At 38.0% G+C, this 20,967-nt stretch overlaps 1 protein-coding gene and 1 pseudogene across 4 annotated transcripts in view; both read left to right on the top strand.

Moving 5' to 3' along the window:
• Positions 1 to 20,967, top strand: part of ALDH1A2 (aldehyde dehydrogenase 1 family member A2) — a 325,601-nt gene that overhangs the window by 280,005 nt on the left and 24,629 nt on the right. For 3 of the 4 annotated variants that reach the window (XM_025390361.1, XM_025390363.1, XM_025390362.1), the window contains exons 5-7: positions 3,998 to 4,059; positions 6,045 to 6,173; positions 6,301 to 6,414. In XM_025390361.1, the coding sequence (XP_025246146.1) occupies positions 3,998 to 4,059; positions 6,045 to 6,173; positions 6,301 to 6,414 (305 nt within the window). The remainder of the gene's footprint in view (positions 1 to 3,997; positions 4,060 to 6,044; positions 6,174 to 6,300; positions 6,415 to 20,967) is intronic. The other variant, XM_025390364.1, reaches the window with a different exon arrangement.
• Positions 16,711 to 17,795, top strand: LOC112628002 (annotated as a pseudogene).

Here is a 20,967-nt window from a genome sequence, read left to right as displayed (position 1 = left end):
TGGCTTTTGTTGCCATTGCTTTTGGTGTTTTAGACATGAAGTCCTTGCCCATGCCTTTGTCTTGAATGGTACTGCCTAGGTTTTCTTCTAGGGTTTTTATGGTTTTAGGTCTAACATTTAAGTCTTCAATCCATCTTGAATTAATTTTTGTATAAGGTGTAAGGAAGGGATCCAGTTTAAGCTTTCTCCGTATGGCTAGCCAGTTTTCCCAGTACCATTTATTAAATAGGGAATCCTTTCCCCATTTCTTGTTTGTGTCAGGTTTGTCAAAGATCAGATGGTTGTAGATATGTGGTATTATTTCTAAGGGCTCCGTTCTGTTCCATTGGTCTATATCACTGTTTTTGCACCAGTACCATGCTGTTTTGGTTACTGTAGCCTTGTAGTATAGTTTGAAGTCAGGTAGCAAGATGCCTCTAGCTTTGCTCTTTTTGCTTAGGATTGTCTTGGCTATATGGGCTCTTTCAGTTCCATATGAAATTTAAAGTCATTTTTAAAAATTCTGTTAAGAATATCAGTGGTAGTTTAATGAGAATAGCATTGAATTTATAAATTACTTTGGGCATTATGGCAATTTTCATGATGTTGATTCTTCCTATCCATGAGCATGGAATGCTTTTCCATTTTGTATCCTCTCTGATTTCTCTGATTAGTGGTTTGTAGTTGTCCTTGAAGAAGTCCTCCACTTCCTTTATTAGCTGTATTCTTAGGTACTTTATTCTCTTTGTAGCAATTGTGAATGGGAGTTTGTTCATAATTTAGCTTTCTGCTTGTCTATTGTTGGTGTATAGGAATGGTTGTCATTTTTGCACATTGATTTTGTATCCTGAGACTTAGTTGAAGTTGCTTATCAGCTTGAGAAGATTTTGTGCTGAGACAATGGGGTTTTCTAGATATAGCACCATGTCATCTGCAAACAGAGACAGTTTTACGTCCTCTCTTCCTATTTGAATACGCTTTCTTTCTTTCTCTTGCCTGAGAAAGAACTGGCCAGAACTTCCAATACTGTGTTTAATAGGAGTGGTTAGAGAGGGCATCCTTGTCTTGTGCTAGTTTTCAAGGGGAATGCTTCCAGCTTTTGCCTGTTCAGTATGATATTGGCTGTGAGTTTGTCATAAATGACTCATTATTTTGAGGTATGTTCCATCGATATCTGTAGTTTATTGAGAGTTTTTAACGTGAAGGAATGTTGGATTTTATTGAAAGCAGGCTCCTTTTTTTGTCCCTTCAACTCTTCCCAAAAGAGTTTTGGGAAGAGTTCAAGCACAAAAATAGCCTTTATTTTTAAATTTACTACTTAGACTAACTGTAGGGGCTAGAAGATTCTGTCTCTTTCCCTGTGGTAGCCTATAGCTGAATGTTTATAAAATATGTGAATAGTTTATCCAAGAGACTTTTAATTCCTCATAACTCAGTTTCTCTTGAGACACAGTTATGGAGTCAATTCCTCATGAGGTCAGATTTTTAAGATTTTTGTCTGCATTAACTTGTGACATTATATAAGTAAAACAACTAAATTTTAAAGCATCTAGAATGTGTAGGGGGAAATGGTTTATGAATTGCCATGCCGTGCTTGTGTAGTTGCCTTGTGAGTTTTTTTCTGAACCATTCCAGGTTCCTACACGTGCTGCTAAAGTAAACACCTGTGCTCTTCTGTTCATCTTCCCATTTTTTTCCTCAGTCCCATTTGCACTCTACCTTGACATTACTCTGATTCTGTGGTTTGTGACTATCCACCAGAACCCATCACCTTAACCAACTTAGAAAGTTCAGTTGCAGAAGATTTTCTTGCAAATGAAACTCTAGCTTATTGATCAGTGGTGTGGCTCCTCATGAAAAACCTTTTCAGAGACTTTACAAATTGAAAAAGCATGCAAACTTGTACTCTTGTAAAGAATGATATCCAAAAGATTCTTCAGTTGTCTACATACAAAGGTAAATAGTTAATTTGATGTTTAAAGTATTACTCAGACTTCATATTGTCATCCTATGGACAGTTGCAACATCTTCGCTATTTTTTGTTGTAATAGATATTTTAAAATAATTTCATACAGTTGCAGAATCCAGCCTACTTCTGAATTTCTTCCATTTAAAATAATATACATAAAACAAAGTCAAGAGATAAGTAGTAGATTGGGAAAAATCTTCACAATATTATGACAGAGGCCTAATTTCCTTAATCCATAGAGCTCTTCAAATGGCTAAGAATAACCCAATAGAAAAATAGCAAAGAATGTAAGCATGAAAGGATGTTCACTTTCATATATCATTAAACATAAATCAAAACAAGTTGCGGTTTTCCAGCTGTCAGATTAGGTGAAATGAAAATGTTGGAAAAACCTCAGTGTTAAAGAGTAGGAAGAATAGCATGTTGTTGCAATTATGAATTATTAAAATTTTCTGAAGGGTGATTTGGCAATATTTATGAAAATGTGAAATGTACTTACAGTTTGATCAAGAAATTCCACAGATATGAAAAGATATATATGTAATGATAGTCTTTGCAGCATTATTTATAATATCCTAAACTGAAAGTGACTTCTGTGTCCCTTAGGAGGATTTACAGTAGTAATATCGTTTATTGAGCCCATGGAATAACATGCAGCCACTAAAAGATGTCCTAGCTTTACAGGAAAAAAAAGGGGGGGAAAACAAAATATAAAAGACTGACTAATATGATCCCATTTGTATATAAAAAACAGGAGGATAAGAGGATCCTATAAATACTTGTATGTGAATAAAAGTTCTTGAAAAGAGGAAACAGATAGTTAATTATGGAAAGAGGGGGTAGAGAGATCAGAGATCCAGAGGATAGAGAGTGACAGTGGGAGAGTGAGAGAGAGAGAGAGACCAAGACTTTAATTATTTAAAAAATAAATAATTTTGAATTTGTCAGAATAATTTTGTATGATAAATGTGATTTAGATGTGTTGAGAGACTGATAAACAATCTGATTCATATCAATTCTCTTTTCCCAACCCACACAGTCCTCCTGTCCCCACCTTCATTTCCACCCCTAGTAGTTACGCTTTCATGAATATTAGCTGAGTGTTTTTACTTCCCTTGGGGGACTGCTTTTGAGAGAGAAAACAAGTATCGGTGAAGTGGCCAAAGGGCTGGCAATGGAGGGAAAAATACTTTGCCCAGTACTGAAAATGAAAAGCTATCTGCTAAAAATGAGCCATTCTTTGGTAATTTTAATTAACTATTTAAAATAATTCAGATAAAAGCAGTGATATTTTCCTAAAGAAGAATTTGGTTTGGACTTCCTATCTAATTATTTCAGTTGCCTATTACTCCTGTAAGGAAAATAAGGTTATTAAGCTTTTCTCAAGCTTTTTTTCTTTTAGCCCCTAGGACATTCTCATTTCTGTGTCTAGTTTGGGGGCAGATGCTTTGGATTATTGATGGAGGTCTTGTTAGAAATGGACTTTTACCTTCTTTAAATAGCCCTGGACATGCGTATATCTCACCACTACCCAGGAAGTACATTTTGACACCTGGATTGAGTTATGAAATTTATCTTTTACTCCTCACTTTTTCCAGTTGCCCTGCATTTTTAATTTGCCCAATAGCATTTTACTTAGTTATTTAAAGGTTTGTTGACTCAGTTTTTAAATCAAACAACTGTTCTACATGTTATTTTAATACTTAACATAAAATTCATGTTTTACATATTTTTCAGCTCTCCCCTCTGCCACCCTGAGGACTTCTAGTATCATAAATTTGTCCTTCATTTTGCCTTAGAGATCCTTTCCTCGGTACTGCGTTTGGGTGCCTGAGAGAGATATTCAGAGATACCCTGTGCCCAGTGTTAGGCTTCTACAAGCTTTCATGCACAGCTGAGTAGGACGTTTTTCAACTTCATTTCTGTTTTTGTTTTGTTTTGTTTTGTTTTGTTTTGTTTTGTTTTTGCAGACACCGAACTTCTCCCTCTGCAATTTTTTTTTTTTCCTGATCTAAACTTTCTGGGAGTGATCAAGCATTTTTCTTTCAGATGGAGACTATTTTACCTTTACAAGACATGAACCCATTGGAGTGTGTGGACAGATCATCCCAGTGAGTGTATCTCCTCGCACCTCGTATTTATTTTCATTTGACCCAGTTCTCTTAAAGACACATAAAACGTGGTCCTCAGCGATGTGTGTTTTCCATTACTGGGGGAAAAAAAAACTGAGCTCATGTTGTTGACATATCTTTAACAGCCTCCCTGCAAATGCTTATTTGAACAGGTTAATAGGGTTTCAGCTCTGTTACCAGGAGTTGAATTCTCAAGTCATGGAATTCTCATGATTAAAATAAGCAAAGCACAGTGTATTAATAACCTGCCCTTCATTATTATGTCCATTCTGCTTATGGAAAATTAATGCTTTGTTATATTTATTTTTTAGAACTGTGACTCACCATCCTTCCAAGCATATTATTTTATATGATCTTTTAATCCCATTCTTTCCCACTGTTTCTTTTCACAAGAATCTAGATAGAAGATGCTACGGAAGACACAGCAGTACAGTTAACGTCACAGACATAATTGAAACCATGCCGAGCTGCTGTGTGTCTTGTAAAGAGAAATAGATGTAGTGCTTAGTGTTTGGGTTGGAACATTAAACATTGTGCTTTTGTTCCTCTCTCTCATACACAACCTTTGTACAATACAAAACATGACCAAAGCTTCTAACAGTACTAGCTAATAGTTCTGGCAGGGATTTCAAGGGGATGCTCAGAGTTTAACTCTTATAGTATAGACAGGAAGTTTTCTGTTTCCAAAATACAGTAGTATAACTCAAGATAATCTTTGGCATTGGGAACCAAAGATGTGGGGAAGGTATAATATTTGTTTGAATAATTGATAAATCCCAGATTACTGTGAAATTTATTAGAGAATGCAAAGGTAAAATGAGAGGTTTGGGTTAAATTCTTTCGCTCCTAAAGGCCCTAGGGAAATCCCACTTGGATCAGCTCTGGGACGAGGTCTGTCACCTTCCTTGTAGGATTCAAACTTCCCTTTCTTGCCCTTGCCCACACTCTCAACGCTGCAGCTTCACTGACAGGACAAGAGTTGCTTGTCAGCCAGCTCTGGCTCAATTACTGCACTTCAAGATTTATACACTGTAGATGGAATTAAAACATTACTGTGGACTCCCAAGTTTATAAACAACTAAGAGGAAAAGAAATTGGGTGTTTGGTGAAGGCAAGACACTTGTATATTTTTGCAAGCTTGCCAGAGCCAGTGAGAAGCCTTCAAGGATGGCAGCTGAGATGCTTCAGGCAGAAACACATTGTGGTCAAGGGCTGAAGCCAGGGGATGTGGATATCTGTTTTCTTTCTTAATGAAATTATCAATGACACCTGATAGTACTGAGGTTCATGCCTGATCTTGTGACAATACAAGCTTAATATCCTTTTAAAATCAGTTTAAAACATTTTAGACCCCAGCCTCATCTACTCATGTAAACGTACTGTAGTCTCCAATAGCTTCTTTTACAGTGGAAAACAGACAAATGAAAATTTTTGCATACTCATAAGTATATGCACTTTATTTTTTGTAATCATGTATGTTCGTGACAATGCGTGTATCTAAAGAAAAAGTGCTACCTTGAAATACACATTGACTTAACTATAACTCATAGTTAGAATTTTCTTTTCTAGTTCTTCCATGTTGAAGAACTTTTCATACCAGTGTGAAAATTCTGATGTAAAAATCTGAGATGCAGGAAAAAGTTTTCATACACGAGAACTTATTGGAACCAAAGCCTAATTTAAAAATACATGAAAACAACAGTGACTCCCTTTTCACCGTGGGATTTCTTTTGGTGGGTAGTTGAAATACAGTAATTGGTTGGTCAGAGAGATAAAGGAGAGATTTCCAAGGTCAGTGCTATTCTATTCTTAATGAAGTAACTGAAAATCCAAACATCTATACTTTGTAGTGGTCAAGATTTATGTTGAGGACTAGTTTGAGAAGTATGAGAAGTCACAGCTTGAAAACAAAGTAGTGGAGGAATATTTTTCCATCTATCAACTTTGAGTTTTTTCCTTTTCAGTGGAACTTCCCCCTGCTGATGTTTGCCTGGAAAATTGCTCCAGCCTTGTGCTGTGGCAATACAGTAGTTATTAAGCCAGCAGAGCAAACACCACTCAGTGCACTCTACATGGGAGCCCTCATCAAGGAGGTAAGAGAAACGGACTTCAGGAGTGCTTCTGACTCCCCTTACAGCTGGAGCCTACTAGAGCATATCTCATTTAACATGAATGCATCAGCTTTCATCAGCCACATTTCCTCCTGTTCTGTTTTCTTAGGCTGGCTTTCCTCCTGGGGTCGTCAATATTTTGCCAGGATACGGGCCAACAGCTGGGGCAGCAATAGCTTCTCACATTGGCATAGACAAGATTGCGTTCACAGGGTCTACTGAGGTAGGTATCTGAAAAACCAGGGATTAAAGAACAGTCTTGCGAATGAGTTGAGGGGTTACAAAAACAATATAATTAGTACCCATAGGCTAGACACCAAAAGGGCAGTGAGTACCCAAGCCCACAGAGGATAACATCGGTGTCATAGAACACTGGTGGAAGTGAAAGCAAAGGCACACAGGGACCATTTGACCCCACAGATCTCTTGAGCATTTTTGTGATACCGTCTGTGTAAGAACTATCCCAGAATCTGGGGTTCCAGCCACTTTGTTGAGTCAAGAACAGCAGTGGCAGAAGCAAGTTAAGAAGCTGGAAGTCTAAACTAGGCTCTGGTAAGGATAAGAATGGAGACACAAGCTTTCCCTTCTCATTGTTTGGACAGATCCTGTAAGTACAATTGGAATCTCTATGCCCCATGAACCATAAGAGATGATATAGAGCAGGGTTCAGCACATTTTTTCCTGTATAGGGCCAGAAAGTAAATGTAGATTTTGTAGGCAATGTGGTCTCTGCTACAACTACTCAGCTATACCATAGTATCACCAAATAGTCATAGATAATACTGAGTGTGGCTATGTGCCAATTAAAGTGTATTTATAGACATGGAAATTGGAATTTTTACATATTTTTTATGGATTGCAAAATAGTAATCTTTTTATTAAACGTGCAAAAACTGCTTTTAGCTTGTAGGCCATACCAAAACAGCAGGATTAAATTTGACCCATGGACCATAGTTTACAGATCCCTGTTACAGAGTCACAAGTCAGCTTAGGAAGATTTATAAATGTTACTCAAATGTCTTTGGTTCAGGTAACATATGATAAAGTCTTATTCATTGTTTCAAGTAGAACCTCACAGATGACATCATCATTGAACAAAGGATGTCTGCAGGTCTAGAGCGGTGCTGTCTAGTAGAATGAGAGCAACATTTGTCATTTAAAATAGGCTAGTAGCCACATTAAAAAATAAGTGAAATTAATTGGAATAACTTTAATCCAGTATTTTCAAAATATTTCAACATATAATCACTATAAGCTATTAACACAATATTTTTCATTCTCTTTTTCATGTTCTTTCTTGGAAATGTGTTTTACACGTACAGCATATCTCTTCAGACTAGCCACATTTCAAGTTCTCCATTGCCATGTGTGCTACCATATTGGGCAGCACAGACCTAGAAACGTTATATCAGTTGATACAGAGTTAATTATACTTGGTTAAACTGACTCACAGTAGTAAATTTAATAAAAGATTTATTAATAAAGTTGAATATCAATTCACAGATTACTGAGTTTTGTGTTTGTCAAGAGTTAACCTTGTTTGTTTCTAAACAGTTTATTCTAGTTGTACTTGTTACTGTAATTTTGCAGTTTAATGAAATATTTGAATCAAACAGTTTAAGGCTTTGAAAATATTTACTAAAGGCTAGATACTAAGGAGTAAGCAAGACAACTGTAAAATACTTGGGAAAAATAGAATGGGCACCTGGAATTGCTTTGCAAATGTTTTTAAGTCCCTATTTCACTTTAAAGAAATTGAAACATAATAATTTAGGGGTGTAATTTAATCAGAAGAGACAGTTGGACCCATAATTAAAGAAAAGTTATTGGTTCTAAAGACTGGAGAATGAATATATGTATTTTTGAAACCAAAATGAAATATTTAAAGTATCTTCTACTGCTTTAACTTTTTTCTGCTGGCCAACCAATGGTCCTGATTGAGTCAGTCAAGAGGCTTCTATTGTGTAATTTTTTTTTTTTGAGATGGAGTTTCACTCTTTTGCCCAGTCTGGAGTGAAGTGGCACAATCTCGGCTCACTGCAACCTCCGCCCACCATGTTCAAGCGATTCTACTGCCTCAGCCTCCCAAGTAGCTGGGATTATAGGCACCCACCGCCATGCCTGGCTAATTTTTGTATTTTTAGTAGAGACGGGGTTTTGTCATGTTGGCCAAGCTGGTCTCGAACTCCTGACCTCAGGTGATGGTCTCCCAAAGTGCTAGGATTACAGGCGTGAGCCGCGGTGCCCGGCCTATTGTGTAATTTTTGTAAATAAAAATGACAGCATAATATATCAAACAAGAGATAACACCTTGCCGTGTCAGTACCTACATCTCTGCCATTTATTTTTAATAGCTGCATAGAATACTCTTACATCAGTATATCATAATTTAATCCTGTATTTTTAATCCTGTATTAATGTACTCTTGAGGGTGTTTTTTCCACTTATTTTTCCTATTAAACAGACTACTGAAATAAAAACCATTGGAGACCCAAGAAAAATTTTGCTTGTGTGTGTGTATATGTATTTATAAATCTTTAACTGTATACACGTATGTATGTATACACACACGTGTATAAATGTACATATTAGACACTCAGTTGGATATGGTTCTAGAAGTGGAATTGCAAAATAAAAACATATTTATAACTTGCTTACCAAGAAGGCCTTAGAGTAATGGTTTCATTTATAAGAGGTCTTTTTATGTTAGGTATGTTAATCTTTTGTTTGTTGTAGAATTTGAAAATATTGTTTGTTCTTTGCTTTTTAATTTTTTAAAAAGAGTTGTTTGCCATGTGCAGATTTTAAATTTACGTGTAGTCCTCTCCTTTAGTCTTTCTCTGACAGCTTCTGGATTTCCTGTCATTTTTGAATGACAGGAAATGTAGGTACTGACATGACAAGGTGTTATCTCTTGTTTGATATATTATGCTGTCATTTTTATTTACAAATCTTTAAGATTATACAAATGGCCCTAAATATTTTCTCTCAGTACTTTTATGGTTTTATTCTTGTTTAAATCTTTAATCTGGTTGGATTTATTTTCATGTATAATGAAATGTGAGTGTTGTTTATAAATGAATGTTCAGTTACTTCAAAACAATTTATTAAACAGTCTACCCCTTTGTAACACATCTGAATATAACATAACATTACATGATACATTTCTATATGTGATATATTTCCATATATACATGTTGGCATAAACGTAATTTGATTAAAAGTAATGGCAAAAACTGCAATGACTTTTGCACCAAACTATACAGGAAACTTCTGTTTTAGAGCTCATAATTTTGTCTGTTCTTTCACTACTACTAGACTGCCTGAATTACTAGGTTTTATAAGATGGTTGTTACCATAATGTAGGCAAGATACCTTCTTATTTGGTTTTTCAAAGCCCATTTATTCTTTTAGAAGACATTTCAAATCGATTTTCTAAGCACCTTATGTTACTCTGAAAAAACTTTCATTGGAATTTTGATTGGCATGACATTACATATCTATATTAAAATGAGGAAAAGTGTTGTCTTTAGCATATCTTGTAGTGCAGGTCTACTAGTGATGATTTCTCTCAGCTTTTGTCTAAAATTTTGTCTTCACTTTTTAATAACTTTTTTCTGGATATAAAATTCTAATGTGACAGTTTGTGTTTTGTTTTATTTTACTTTCAAGACTTTAAAGATAACCTTCTAGCATGTTTCTGACTTTACTGTTTCTGATGAGATACAGCAATCATTCTTATCTTTATTTTACTGTAAGTAATGTTTCTTTTCCCCCAGACTGGTTTTGAGTTTGTCAGTTTTCAGCAATTTGATTGTGATGTGCTTTTGTGTATTTTGTTGGTTCGTTAAAATTTCTGCATCTGTGTGTTTATAGTTCTCGTCAAATTGGGAAACATTTTGACCATTATTTCTTCAAATCTTTTTTTTGCTTTCTACTTTCCCCTTCCATTTACAGATACATTAGATCATTTGTCATTATCTCAAAGGTCACTGGGACTCTTTTATTCCTTTGTGCTTCCAGCTAGGTAACTTTCATTGTCATCTTTGGAGTTGATATATTCTTCTGTAATGCTTAATCTGCTTCAGAGGTTTCATTTTTAAGTTCTAGAAATTCCATGATTTTTAAAATAGAAGATACTTTCTTCCTCACTACACCCCCTCATTCCTTTTTAAATTTATTTAGACATACCTGTTTTATAATCCTTGTCTGTGGCCGGGCTTGGTGGCCCACACCTGTAATCCTAGTACTCTGGGAGGCCGAGGCAGGTGGATCACCTTAGGTCAGGAGTCCGAGACCAGCCCGGCCAACATAATGAAACCCCAGCTCTAGCCAGGCATGGTGGTGCACAACTGTAGTCTCAGTTACTCGGGAGGCTGAGGCAGGATAGGAGGCAGGTTGCAGTGAGCCGAGATCACACCACTCCACTCCAGCCTGGGCGACTGGAGTGAGACTCCATCTAATAATAATAATAATGAAATCCTTGTCTATTTTAACTTCTCTGTCATTTCTGGATTTCTTTCTTTTGACTGGCGTTTTTCCTGTTTTTGGGTCGTGTTTATTTTGAAAGGATACTGGACATTGTGACCATTATATTGTTGAACATACAGATTTTGTTGTTTTTCTTTAAAGAATGCCAAGCTTTTTTTTTTTTTTTTTTTCCTAACAGGTAGTTAAGGTTCAGCTTGTCTCTTTTGGAACTTAATTTTAAGCTTTGTTAAGACTAGTTTATTCTTATTAATAAGTAGAAGTCCTGCTGAGGTTTCTATTGAATGTTCCCAGTGTTCCACAAGATCTTTCTTATCTGTCTGGTCAGAACTCAGTGAGACCATCATATTCTGCATTGGTCTCCTTATCTCCTATTGCAATCTAGAAAGTTTTGGCAAAAAAGGATTTCCTTTGTTTTCCTTTTCTCTAGATTCGTAGTCCCATACTGCCTGATGTCCAATGGTTGAATAAAACAAGTTCATATACTTTTCCAGTTGTTTATAATGGTAAGACAAGTCCAGTATTGGCTGCTCCATTACAATTAGAAGCAGAAGTCTCTCTGGCACCTTTTGATTAATTTTGATACTGTTCTTTGGTTTTCTTTAGGTTTTCTGCAGATCGCCTTTACAGTTAATGAGGTTACTATTTTATTTACTTCAGTTGGTCAAACCAAAGTGTTAGGAGTACAACCATAAGGACATACTGGATTTGAAAAAGCCCTAGATTTAATTAATAATTGAATATTTAAGAATCACTTTCATAAGTAACTCCTTTTTCATCTTTGAGTAAGCTGATTTGCTTATCAGTTTAGTCTTGATTTCATAAGTCTTACTTTCAGAAGATGGCAGTTTCTGGTCATATATGAAGATTTGTGGGGAGGACATTCTCTTTGGAGTCTATCCCTTAGGCCTTCTCAGTACCTCCAATAGTATCTTATGTATGGTAAACATACATTGTAAATATTGGTTGCTACATGAATGAGGAAAGACTGAATTTGGTAAACAAAAACTTTATCTCAGAGCTAGAAGGTGAGGTATCAGTAGAACCCTTCCCTTCTTTAAAATGCCACTGTAAGCATAGGGTTTACTGTTTTTCACTTCATAGCTATACAGTTATGGACCAGCCACTTGGTTTTGTACAAAATCGGTTTAATAATAGCATACATACCTGTTTCTCAGGGTCGTGAGAATGAAATGCGTATGAGTTTGGGAAATTTTAAGCAGTAAGCAATTGTTAGTTTGTAATATGACATCAGCATCTCAAGAAGGGAGAGATCTCTAGGGGTTGGATGGTCTCTCAAGGTTTCAAGACAGAGGGATTTGGTGGGTCTGTAGGATATGGATAAGTAGAGTGAATTGGGAAGAAGGGGCAGTGTTAGTCAACAACTAGAAGAGGGGAACACAAAGTCTTAGTGGGACAGCATGGGGATTGGGAAGGGACTGAGGAGAAATGTTGGGAGTCAGATGAACTGGAAAATAATACGGTACAAATCAAGGCATTGGAAAGAATTCTGGGTCAAAAAATTGTAGCCAGTATGTAGAAGATATCACAAGAAAACTATATACCAGCATGTTATGAGTATAGATGCAAAAATCCTAAGCAAAATACTAGCAAACGAAATCCAGCAATATATAAAAATGATTATATACCACGACCAAGTGGGATTTATTCCAGGAATGCAAGGTTGGTTTTATATATGTAAAAAAATCAATGTAAATACGCCATAGTAATGGAATAAAGGACAAAAAACAAGTGATCATCACAGAAGAAACATGTAGAAAAATGTTCACAGCAGCATCATTCCTAATTGCCAAAAAGTGGAAACAACTCAAATGTCCATCAAATAAGCTGATTAACAAAAAGTGGTCTATCCATACAGTGGAATATTATTCACCCATAAAAAGGAATGAGGTATTTATACATGCTACAGCCTGAATGAACCTTGAAAGCACTATACTAAATGAAAGAATCCAGTTACAAAAGGCTATGTCATGTGACTATGTGAAATGTCCAGCATAGGCAAATCTATAAACAGACAGTTGATTAGTAGTTGCAAAGGACTGGGAGAATGGAAAGTGACTGCTAATGGAATATGAANTGATTAGTAGTTGCAAAGGACTGGGAGAATGGAAAGTGACTGCTAATGGAATATGAAGTATCTTTTGGGGTATTTATGTCCTCAGATAGAAGTAATGGTTGTGATGGATACACAACTCTTAATATACTAAAATCCACTTACCTGTACACATCAAAAAAGTGGATTTTATGGTATACAAGTTACATCTCAAGCTGTGAAAAATCAATTTTACAAAGTATTAAAGGCTTTACATTTTGGATATTAATAGCCAACATTGATTTAGCACTTACTTTGTGTTAAGTACCTGCTAAATACTTTGAATCTATTATTACAACAACCCTACACCAAAGTGCAAAGTGTGGCTAAGAGGGGTTAAATTACCTGCCCAGGGTTACATGCTAGTAAGTTGTAGGGCTGAGAGTCACAAACCACTATATTCCATATTACAGTGGTACACTGCCTCTCAGGCTAAGGGACTGTACACCCTCCCATAGGAGGAGGGAGCCATTAAAATTCAGAGTGACATATTAATGGGGGTACTTAAGAAGGATAATTCCTCAGTGCAACATGCTTTGTTGAATGAATGGTCAAAAAAGAAAGGTTACAGACACACTGCAACTCCATTTTTCTTTTTTTTCTTCCTAAAATTCACTTCAAAATTGCATGGTTAGCCTCTTTAAATTTCATTTGTTACAATATAAGTTTTCCGTTTCACACTGTCTGATATAGGACTTGAAAGTTTTAAACTTAGGTTGTTTCAAGTCAATTCCACAAACATTTATTGAGCACTTATGTGTCTAGCACTGTGCTAGATCTTGGAGAGGCAAAGGTGTTGTTTTGTGTGACTCAGTCTAGCCCAGGCAATAATCTGTGAATATGTAACTATTATAGTGTGGTGTGTTATGGGAGCATGGAAGAAGATGAGAATTCTCTGCATCATTACCTAAAAATGTTATGATTTTCAAGATGCTAAGATCAAGGATAGAACTAAAGTTCTGTCATTTAATATAATTTTCAAAAGTATCTGTATCTAGGAGAAAGGCATTAGTTGAAGATATTTACATTTGAATGAAAAGCTACTTTATTCAAAGATAAAAGTTATTTTAAGATAAAAGATAATTCTCCATCTTAATTCCACAGTTAATATTCACAACCGGGAAGAAGAACTTAAGACTGTCTTCCTTTTCTCTTACCACTAATCTCTTTGGAAAAAAGGGAATTGTAGTTGTATGGGAACCAAAATACAAAAAGAACTTCGAGGAAAGGAATGCTAGCTGTGAGGACCCTTGTGAGTAATGTGTTGTTTGATATTGGCAGATAATCAACAAATACTGGTATCATTTATTCTCAAAATCATTTCCTATGCCAGATATTAAAGAACCAGTACTTTGTAAAAGCTCAATACATCTTTTGCTGGAAGGTAGGATGGGATATTAGGTTTCACTGCTTCCTTTCAATAGCAAATGCAGTTTGGTTTTTTTTTTTTTTGTCATTCCTGCAGTTGTAGTTTTAACAGGCATTTAAACACCAGAGCTGCAGATTTTATGTGAATTCAGTGTCTATCCTTAGAAGTCTCTTTAATAGGATGTGAAAAACCTTATAGAGATGGGGAAATAAAAACAACACAGCCCTAAGAACCTAAATCATACCAAATGGGACATGTTGAGAAGGGTAGTGTGTGTCTGATTTCCTAGGGTCCTTAACTCTTGGTAGTTGAGCCAACACTGAACACCACATGCTCAGTGACTGCTAAAGATGGAGCTTCAGTGTTCTGGTGAGAGTAGGTAGTAGTCAGGTGGTGCAAAAGCCTGTAAAAGCTGGAGAAAATAATAGGTTTTCTTCAACAGTGATTTCCCATGAATCGTCTTTGTACACTTCAGATTATATTCTTAACCACATTCAGGGCAAGTTAATGTCCATATATAAAACTATGCAGATTGCTTGTCATAAGCAAAGATAATCCCAAGCTGAACAGTAAATGATCAATCTGATTAAGCTAATGATCAACAAAGACCAACCCATACAATTTAACATTACTTTAGGATTTTTACAGCTTTAATGTAGTTCAGCCTGAGTTAATTTCTCTTCATCCTTTACTCTCTTAAAAGAAAATAAAGTACTCCTCAGTGCTTTCCTAAAATGAAAGTTTGACAGAATAGTATATCACAACTCTATACTTTCCCTCTCTGTAAACCAACTAAAGGAAATCATCACTTTTTCAATAAGAAGTTCTGAACACAGTCTTCAAATCATGCTAAAGGAATCAAGATGAAATATGTAAGAGTCATATCAGAAAACTAGACAATTTAAACATCTATTATACTTGAATGGATTCATTCACAGTACATGTTGTTATTCTCTCCAGACCTCAGATATCCCAGCTGTAGATTAGAGATGATTGTACCTACCTCATGGATTGTGAGGATGAAAGATGATTTGAACGTGTTCCCTGGAAAGTGTGTGTAGGTTATTTAATCTACAATACAATAGTGTTGAGAGAGGGTCACTAGTGAGAGGTGTTTAGATGCATACTAATCTGTTAACCCACATTAATAGATTGATGCCATTATAAAAGGGCTTGCGGTTACACATTCAGTCTTGTGCTCTCTTGCTCTTCCATCTTTCACCATGGGATGACACCACAAGAAGTCCTTCACCTCATGTGTGTATCTCAAACGTGGACTTCCCAGCCTCTGGAACTATAATTTCCTTTCTCTATTACGTATCCAGTCTGGGACATTATAGGTAAACTGAATGGACTAAGAAAAGCTAATATATCTAGTGTGTTTAGCACAGGATCTAATTCTTAGTAAAGTGTCAGCAAATATTAACTGTCATTGTTTTATATTTATTTTTAAAATGAAGTTTACGGGACAATTAATGCTTGGGGAAGTGTGGTATAATAGATGAGGCACTGGATTTGATCCACCAATCATGGATCAAATCCCAGCTTTCCTGCGGTGTGAGTTTTGGTGAATTATTTAGTCTTTTCTTTCATGTCTTCTTCCATTAATAAGGCCTATGAATCACTCCCTACAGGCTCATTTGAAGATTAAAATAATGTATTTGAAAGTTTCAACCATACTGCTTGGCATATTGTAAGAACTCAGTAAATATTAGTTGAATCTGAAACTTCCATTTGCATATAATATTTATATTATTATATGCAAATTCCATTTGCATATATTTATTATTATATGTAGCAGTAACTACATTCTGCTGTCCTCTGGCAACTTTACTCTCCTTTTGTTTATTTTGTAGCTTTTGTAAATATTTTACAAATAATTTTGGCTACCAATAAGTGTTTTTTTGTGTATGTTTGCTCTTCTATTTCACTTCTTGGAAGACTGCCTGGGTGCTTGCTTGGATAAACTGATGATGAATCCTTTTTCTTTTTTGGTAACATAATGTACTGGATTTAGAATACAGTACAGGAACAGAGGAGCTGATTTTTTGAAAAGATTAACAAGATGGACCACTAGCCAGACTAATAAAGAAGAAAAAAGAAGAATCAAAAAGACACAATAAGAAATGATAAAGGGGATATCACCACAGATCCCACAGAAATACAAAGTACTATCAGAGAATACTGTAAGACTAAACCAGGAAGAAGTTGACTTCCCAAATAGACCAATAACAAGTTCTGAAATTGAGGCAGTAATTAATAGCCTGCCAACCAAAAAAGCCCAGGACCAGATGGATTCACAGCCGAATTCTACCAGAGGTACAAAGAGGAGCTGGTACCATTCCTTCTGGAACTATTCCAAACAACAGAAAAAGAGGGACTCCTCCCTAACTCATTTTATGAGGCCAGCATCATCCTGATACCAAAACCTGGCAGAGACACAACAAAAAGAAAATTTCAGGCCAATATCCCTGATGAACCATCCAGCAGCACATCAAAAAGCTTATCCACCCCTGTCCCGTGCAACCCCATCCCGCAGCCCCCCAGCCATGAGTTACACACAGTTCAACAAGGGCCTCTTGTATGGCTGTCAGCCAAGGTAAAGAACTGGCTCCTGTCCAAATATGACCCTCAGAAGGAGGCAGAGCTCTGAAGCTGGATCAAGGGACTCACCGGACCTCTCCATCGACCCCGACTCCCAGAAGAGCCTGAAGGATGGGATTATCTTATACACACATGAACAAGCTGCAGGCAGACTCAGTCCCCAAGGTAAATCACTCCATGCAGAATTGGCACCAACTAGAAAACCTCTCCAACTTCATCAAGGCCATGGTCAACTATGGCATGAACCCCGTGGACCTGTTCAAGGCCAACAGCCTGTTTGAGAGTGGGAACATGAGGCACGTGCAGGTGTCTCTTTTTGCTCTAGCAGGGAAGGCCAAGACTAAGGGGCCGCGGAGCGGGGTGGACATTGGCGTCAAGTACTCACAGAAGCAGAAGCAGAACTTCAATGACGCCACCATGAAGGCCGGTCAGTGCATCATCAGGCTGCAGCTGGGCACCAACAAATGGGCTAACCAGTCAGCCTGACCGTGTATGGCATAAGGAGGCATCTCTATGACCCCAAGAACCACATTCTGCCCCCCCACGGACCCCTCGACCATTAGCCTCCAGATGGATACAAATAAGTGTGCCAGCCAGGTGAGCATGACGGCTCATGGGATGCGATGGCACATCTATGATACCAAGCTGGGAACTGACAAGTGATAATTCCACCAAGTCCCTGCAGATGGGCTACACCCAGGGTGCCAACCAGAGTAGCCAGGTCTTTGGCCTGGGCCAGCATATATATGACCCCAAGTACTGCCGGCAAGGCACAGTGGCCAACAGGGCTCCCTTGGGTGCTGGCGACTGCCCTTACTACCAGGAGGAGTCCAGCTACACTACTGAGGTTGCCAGCACTCTCTCCCCCGATTGTCCCCCTGTCTGGGTTTTTTGGGTTTTTCTATGTTTTCATCTTTTTTTCTTTCTTAACCTGTTCAGTGCTGCCAGTCAACCAAGGGTCTCTGAGTGGCAAGATGGAATCAGGCAGCAGGGCTTTTTCCCCCCTTGCCTTGGTCCTTCACAGGACTGAGCCACCAGGCTGTGGGGGAAGGGGTCAAGGCCATATCCCAATATGTGTAGGGTGAGGGTCCCTGCTGGCACGTCCAGGCTGTCAGCAGAGCTGTGCTGGGGAGAAGAGCCATGGGCTTGGAGGGAACTAGTCCCCGAAGGTTTCCGGTTGCCTCGCCTCTTCCCACTTTTGTCAGCTGATCAGTTTATGGTTTCTCTACCCACAAAAGTTTCAGGAAGTATTAACAAAAGAAAAATAACATTTTTTCCCCCAAGGAATGGGGTGAGGACAGAGGGGAGGGTGCTGGGAAATGAGTCCCCTGGGAAAGGGGGCCTGGCTATGATGCTGAGTTTCCCTAGGACCCTCAGACCAACAGACCTCAGACCTGCCTCAGGGCCCAGTGGGGAAAGTGAGTTCCGTACAAGGAAGTGGAATGCTGAGTTGTTGGGGCTAATCCCAAATCCCCGCCCCACTGTGGCCTCAGTAGGTTTTATTTTTAGTTGTTGTGGCCCAGGCTGGAGTGCAGTGGCGTCATCTTGGCTCACTGCACCTCCACCTCCTGAGCTCAAGGGATTCTCCTGCCTCAGCCTCCCAAGTAGCTGGGATTACAGGCATACGCCACCATGCTCAGCTACTTTCGTATTTTTAGTAGAGATGAGGTTTCACCATGTTGGCCAGGCTGGTCTCGAATTCCTGGCCTCAGGTAATCCACCCGCCTTGGCTTCCCTAAGTGCTGAGCCATTGTGCCCGGCCCCTTAGTTCGCTCCAGCCCTTCTCCCCTTCTGGGCCTTGCCAGCTATATTGCTCCATCTCCCTTGGCCACGTGCCCCACCAAGTACTGCACAGGGACCCCCACCCAGGGGCCCTGCTCCATGAGATAATGTAAAATACGACTGTGGACCAAACACAATAAAACCTCTGTCTGTAAGGAAAAAAAAAAAAATCTTACCCACCACAATCAAGTCGGCTTCATACCTGGGATGCAAACAGAGCCAAACAGAACCAGTGACAAAAACCACATGATTATCTCAGCAGATACAGAAAAAGCCTTCAATAAAATTATATACCTCTTCATGCTGAAAACTCTCAATAAACTAGGTATCGATGGAATATATCTCAAAATAATAAGAGCTATTTATGACACACCCACAGCCAATATACTGAATGGGCAGAAACTGGAAGCATTGCCTTTGAAAACCAGCACAAGGATGTGCTCCCTCACCACTCCTATTCAGCGTAGTATTGGAAGTTCTAGCCAGGGCAGTCAGGCGAGAGAAGGAAATAAAGGGTGTTCAGATAGAGAGGAAGTCAAATTGTCTCTGTTTGCAGATGACATGATTGTGTATTTAGAAAACCCCATCATCTCATCCCAAAATCTCCTTAAGCTGATAAACAACTTCAGCAAAGTCGTAGGAAACAAAATCAATCTGCAAAAATCACAAGCATTCCTATACACCAACACTAGACAGCCAACTCATGAGTGAACTCCCATTCACAATGGCTACAAAGAGAATAAAATAGGAGTAAAACTTACAAGGGATGCGAAGGACCTCTTCAAGAACTACAAACCACTGTTCAATGAAATGAGAGGACACAATAAATGGAAAAACATTCCATGCTCATGGTGAGGAAGAATCAATATCACAAAAATGGCCATACTGCCCAAAGTAGTTTATAAATTCAGTGCTATCCCTATCAAGCTACCATTGACTTTCTTCACAGAATTAGCACAAACTACTTTAAATTTCATAAGGAACCAAAAAAGACCCCGTATAACGAAGACAATCCTAAGAAAAAAGAACAAAGCTGGAGGCATCATGCTACCTGACTTCAAACTTTTCTGCAAGGTTACAGTAACAGAAACGGCATGGTACTGGTACCAACAGAGAGACATGGACCAATAGAACAGAATAGAGACCTCAGAAATACCATCACACATCTACAACCATCTGTTCTTTGACAAACCTGACAAAAACAAGAAATGGGGAAAGGATTCCCTATTTAATAAATGGTGTTAGGAAAACTGGCTAGCCATATCCAGAAAACAGTAACTGGACCCGTTCCTTACACCTTATACAAAAATTGACTCAAGATGGATTAAAGTCTTAAACGTAAGATCTAAAACCATAAAAATCCTAGAAGAAAACCTAGGCAATACCATTCAGGACACAAGCATGGGCAAACACTGAATGACTAAAAGACCAAAAGCAATGGCAACAAAAGCCAAAACTGACAAATGGGATCTAATTAAACTAAAGAGCTTGTGCACAGCAAAAGAAACTATCATCAGAGTGAACAGGCAACCTACAGAATGTGAGAACATTTTTTGCAATCTATCCATCTGACAAAGGGCTAATATCCAGAATCTACAAGCAATTTAAACAAGTTTACAAGAAAAAAAACCCATCACAAAGTGGGCAGAGGATATGAACAGACACTTCTCAAAAGAAGACATTTATGCAGCCAACAAACATATGAAAAATGCTCACCATCACTAGTCACTAGAGAAATGCAAATTAAAACCACAATGAGATACCATCTCATGCCAGTTAGAATGGCAGTCATTAAAAAGTCAGGAAACAACAGATGCTGGAGAGGATTTGGAGAAATAAGAATGCTTTTACACTGTTGATGGGAGTGTAAATTAGTTCAACCACTGTGGAAGACAGTGTGGCGATTTCTCAAGGATCTAGAACTAGAAATACCATTTGACCCAGCAATCGCATTACTGGGTATATACCCAAAGGATTATAAGGCATTAAACTGTAAAGATACATGCACTCGTATGTTTATTACAGCACTATTCACAATAGCAAAGACTTGGAACCAACCCAGATGCCCATCAGTGATAGACTGGATAAAGAAATGTGGCACATATACACCAAGGAATGCCATGCAGCCATAAAAAAGGATGAGTTCCTGTCCTTTGCAGGGACCTGGATGAAGCTGAAGCTGGAAACGATCATTCTCAGCAAACTAACACAGGAACAGAAAACCAAACACCATACGTTTTCACTCATAAGTGGGAGTTGAACAATGAGAACACATGGACACAGGAAGGGGAACATCAGACACTGGGGCCTGTCAGAGGTTGAGGGGCTAGGGGAGGGATAACATTAGGAGAAATACCTAATGTAGATGTGACAGGTTCATGGGTACAGCAAACTACCATGGCACATGTATACCTATGTAA

This window comes from Theropithecus gelada, chromosome 7a, assembly GCF_003255815.1.
Source record: "Theropithecus gelada isolate Dixy chromosome 7a, Tgel_1.0, whole genome shotgun sequence".
In the NCBI taxonomy this organism is placed as follows: domain Eukaryota; kingdom Metazoa; phylum Chordata; class Mammalia; order Primates; family Cercopithecidae; genus Theropithecus; species Theropithecus gelada.
This window is presented reverse-complemented; position numbering and strand designations above follow the sequence as displayed.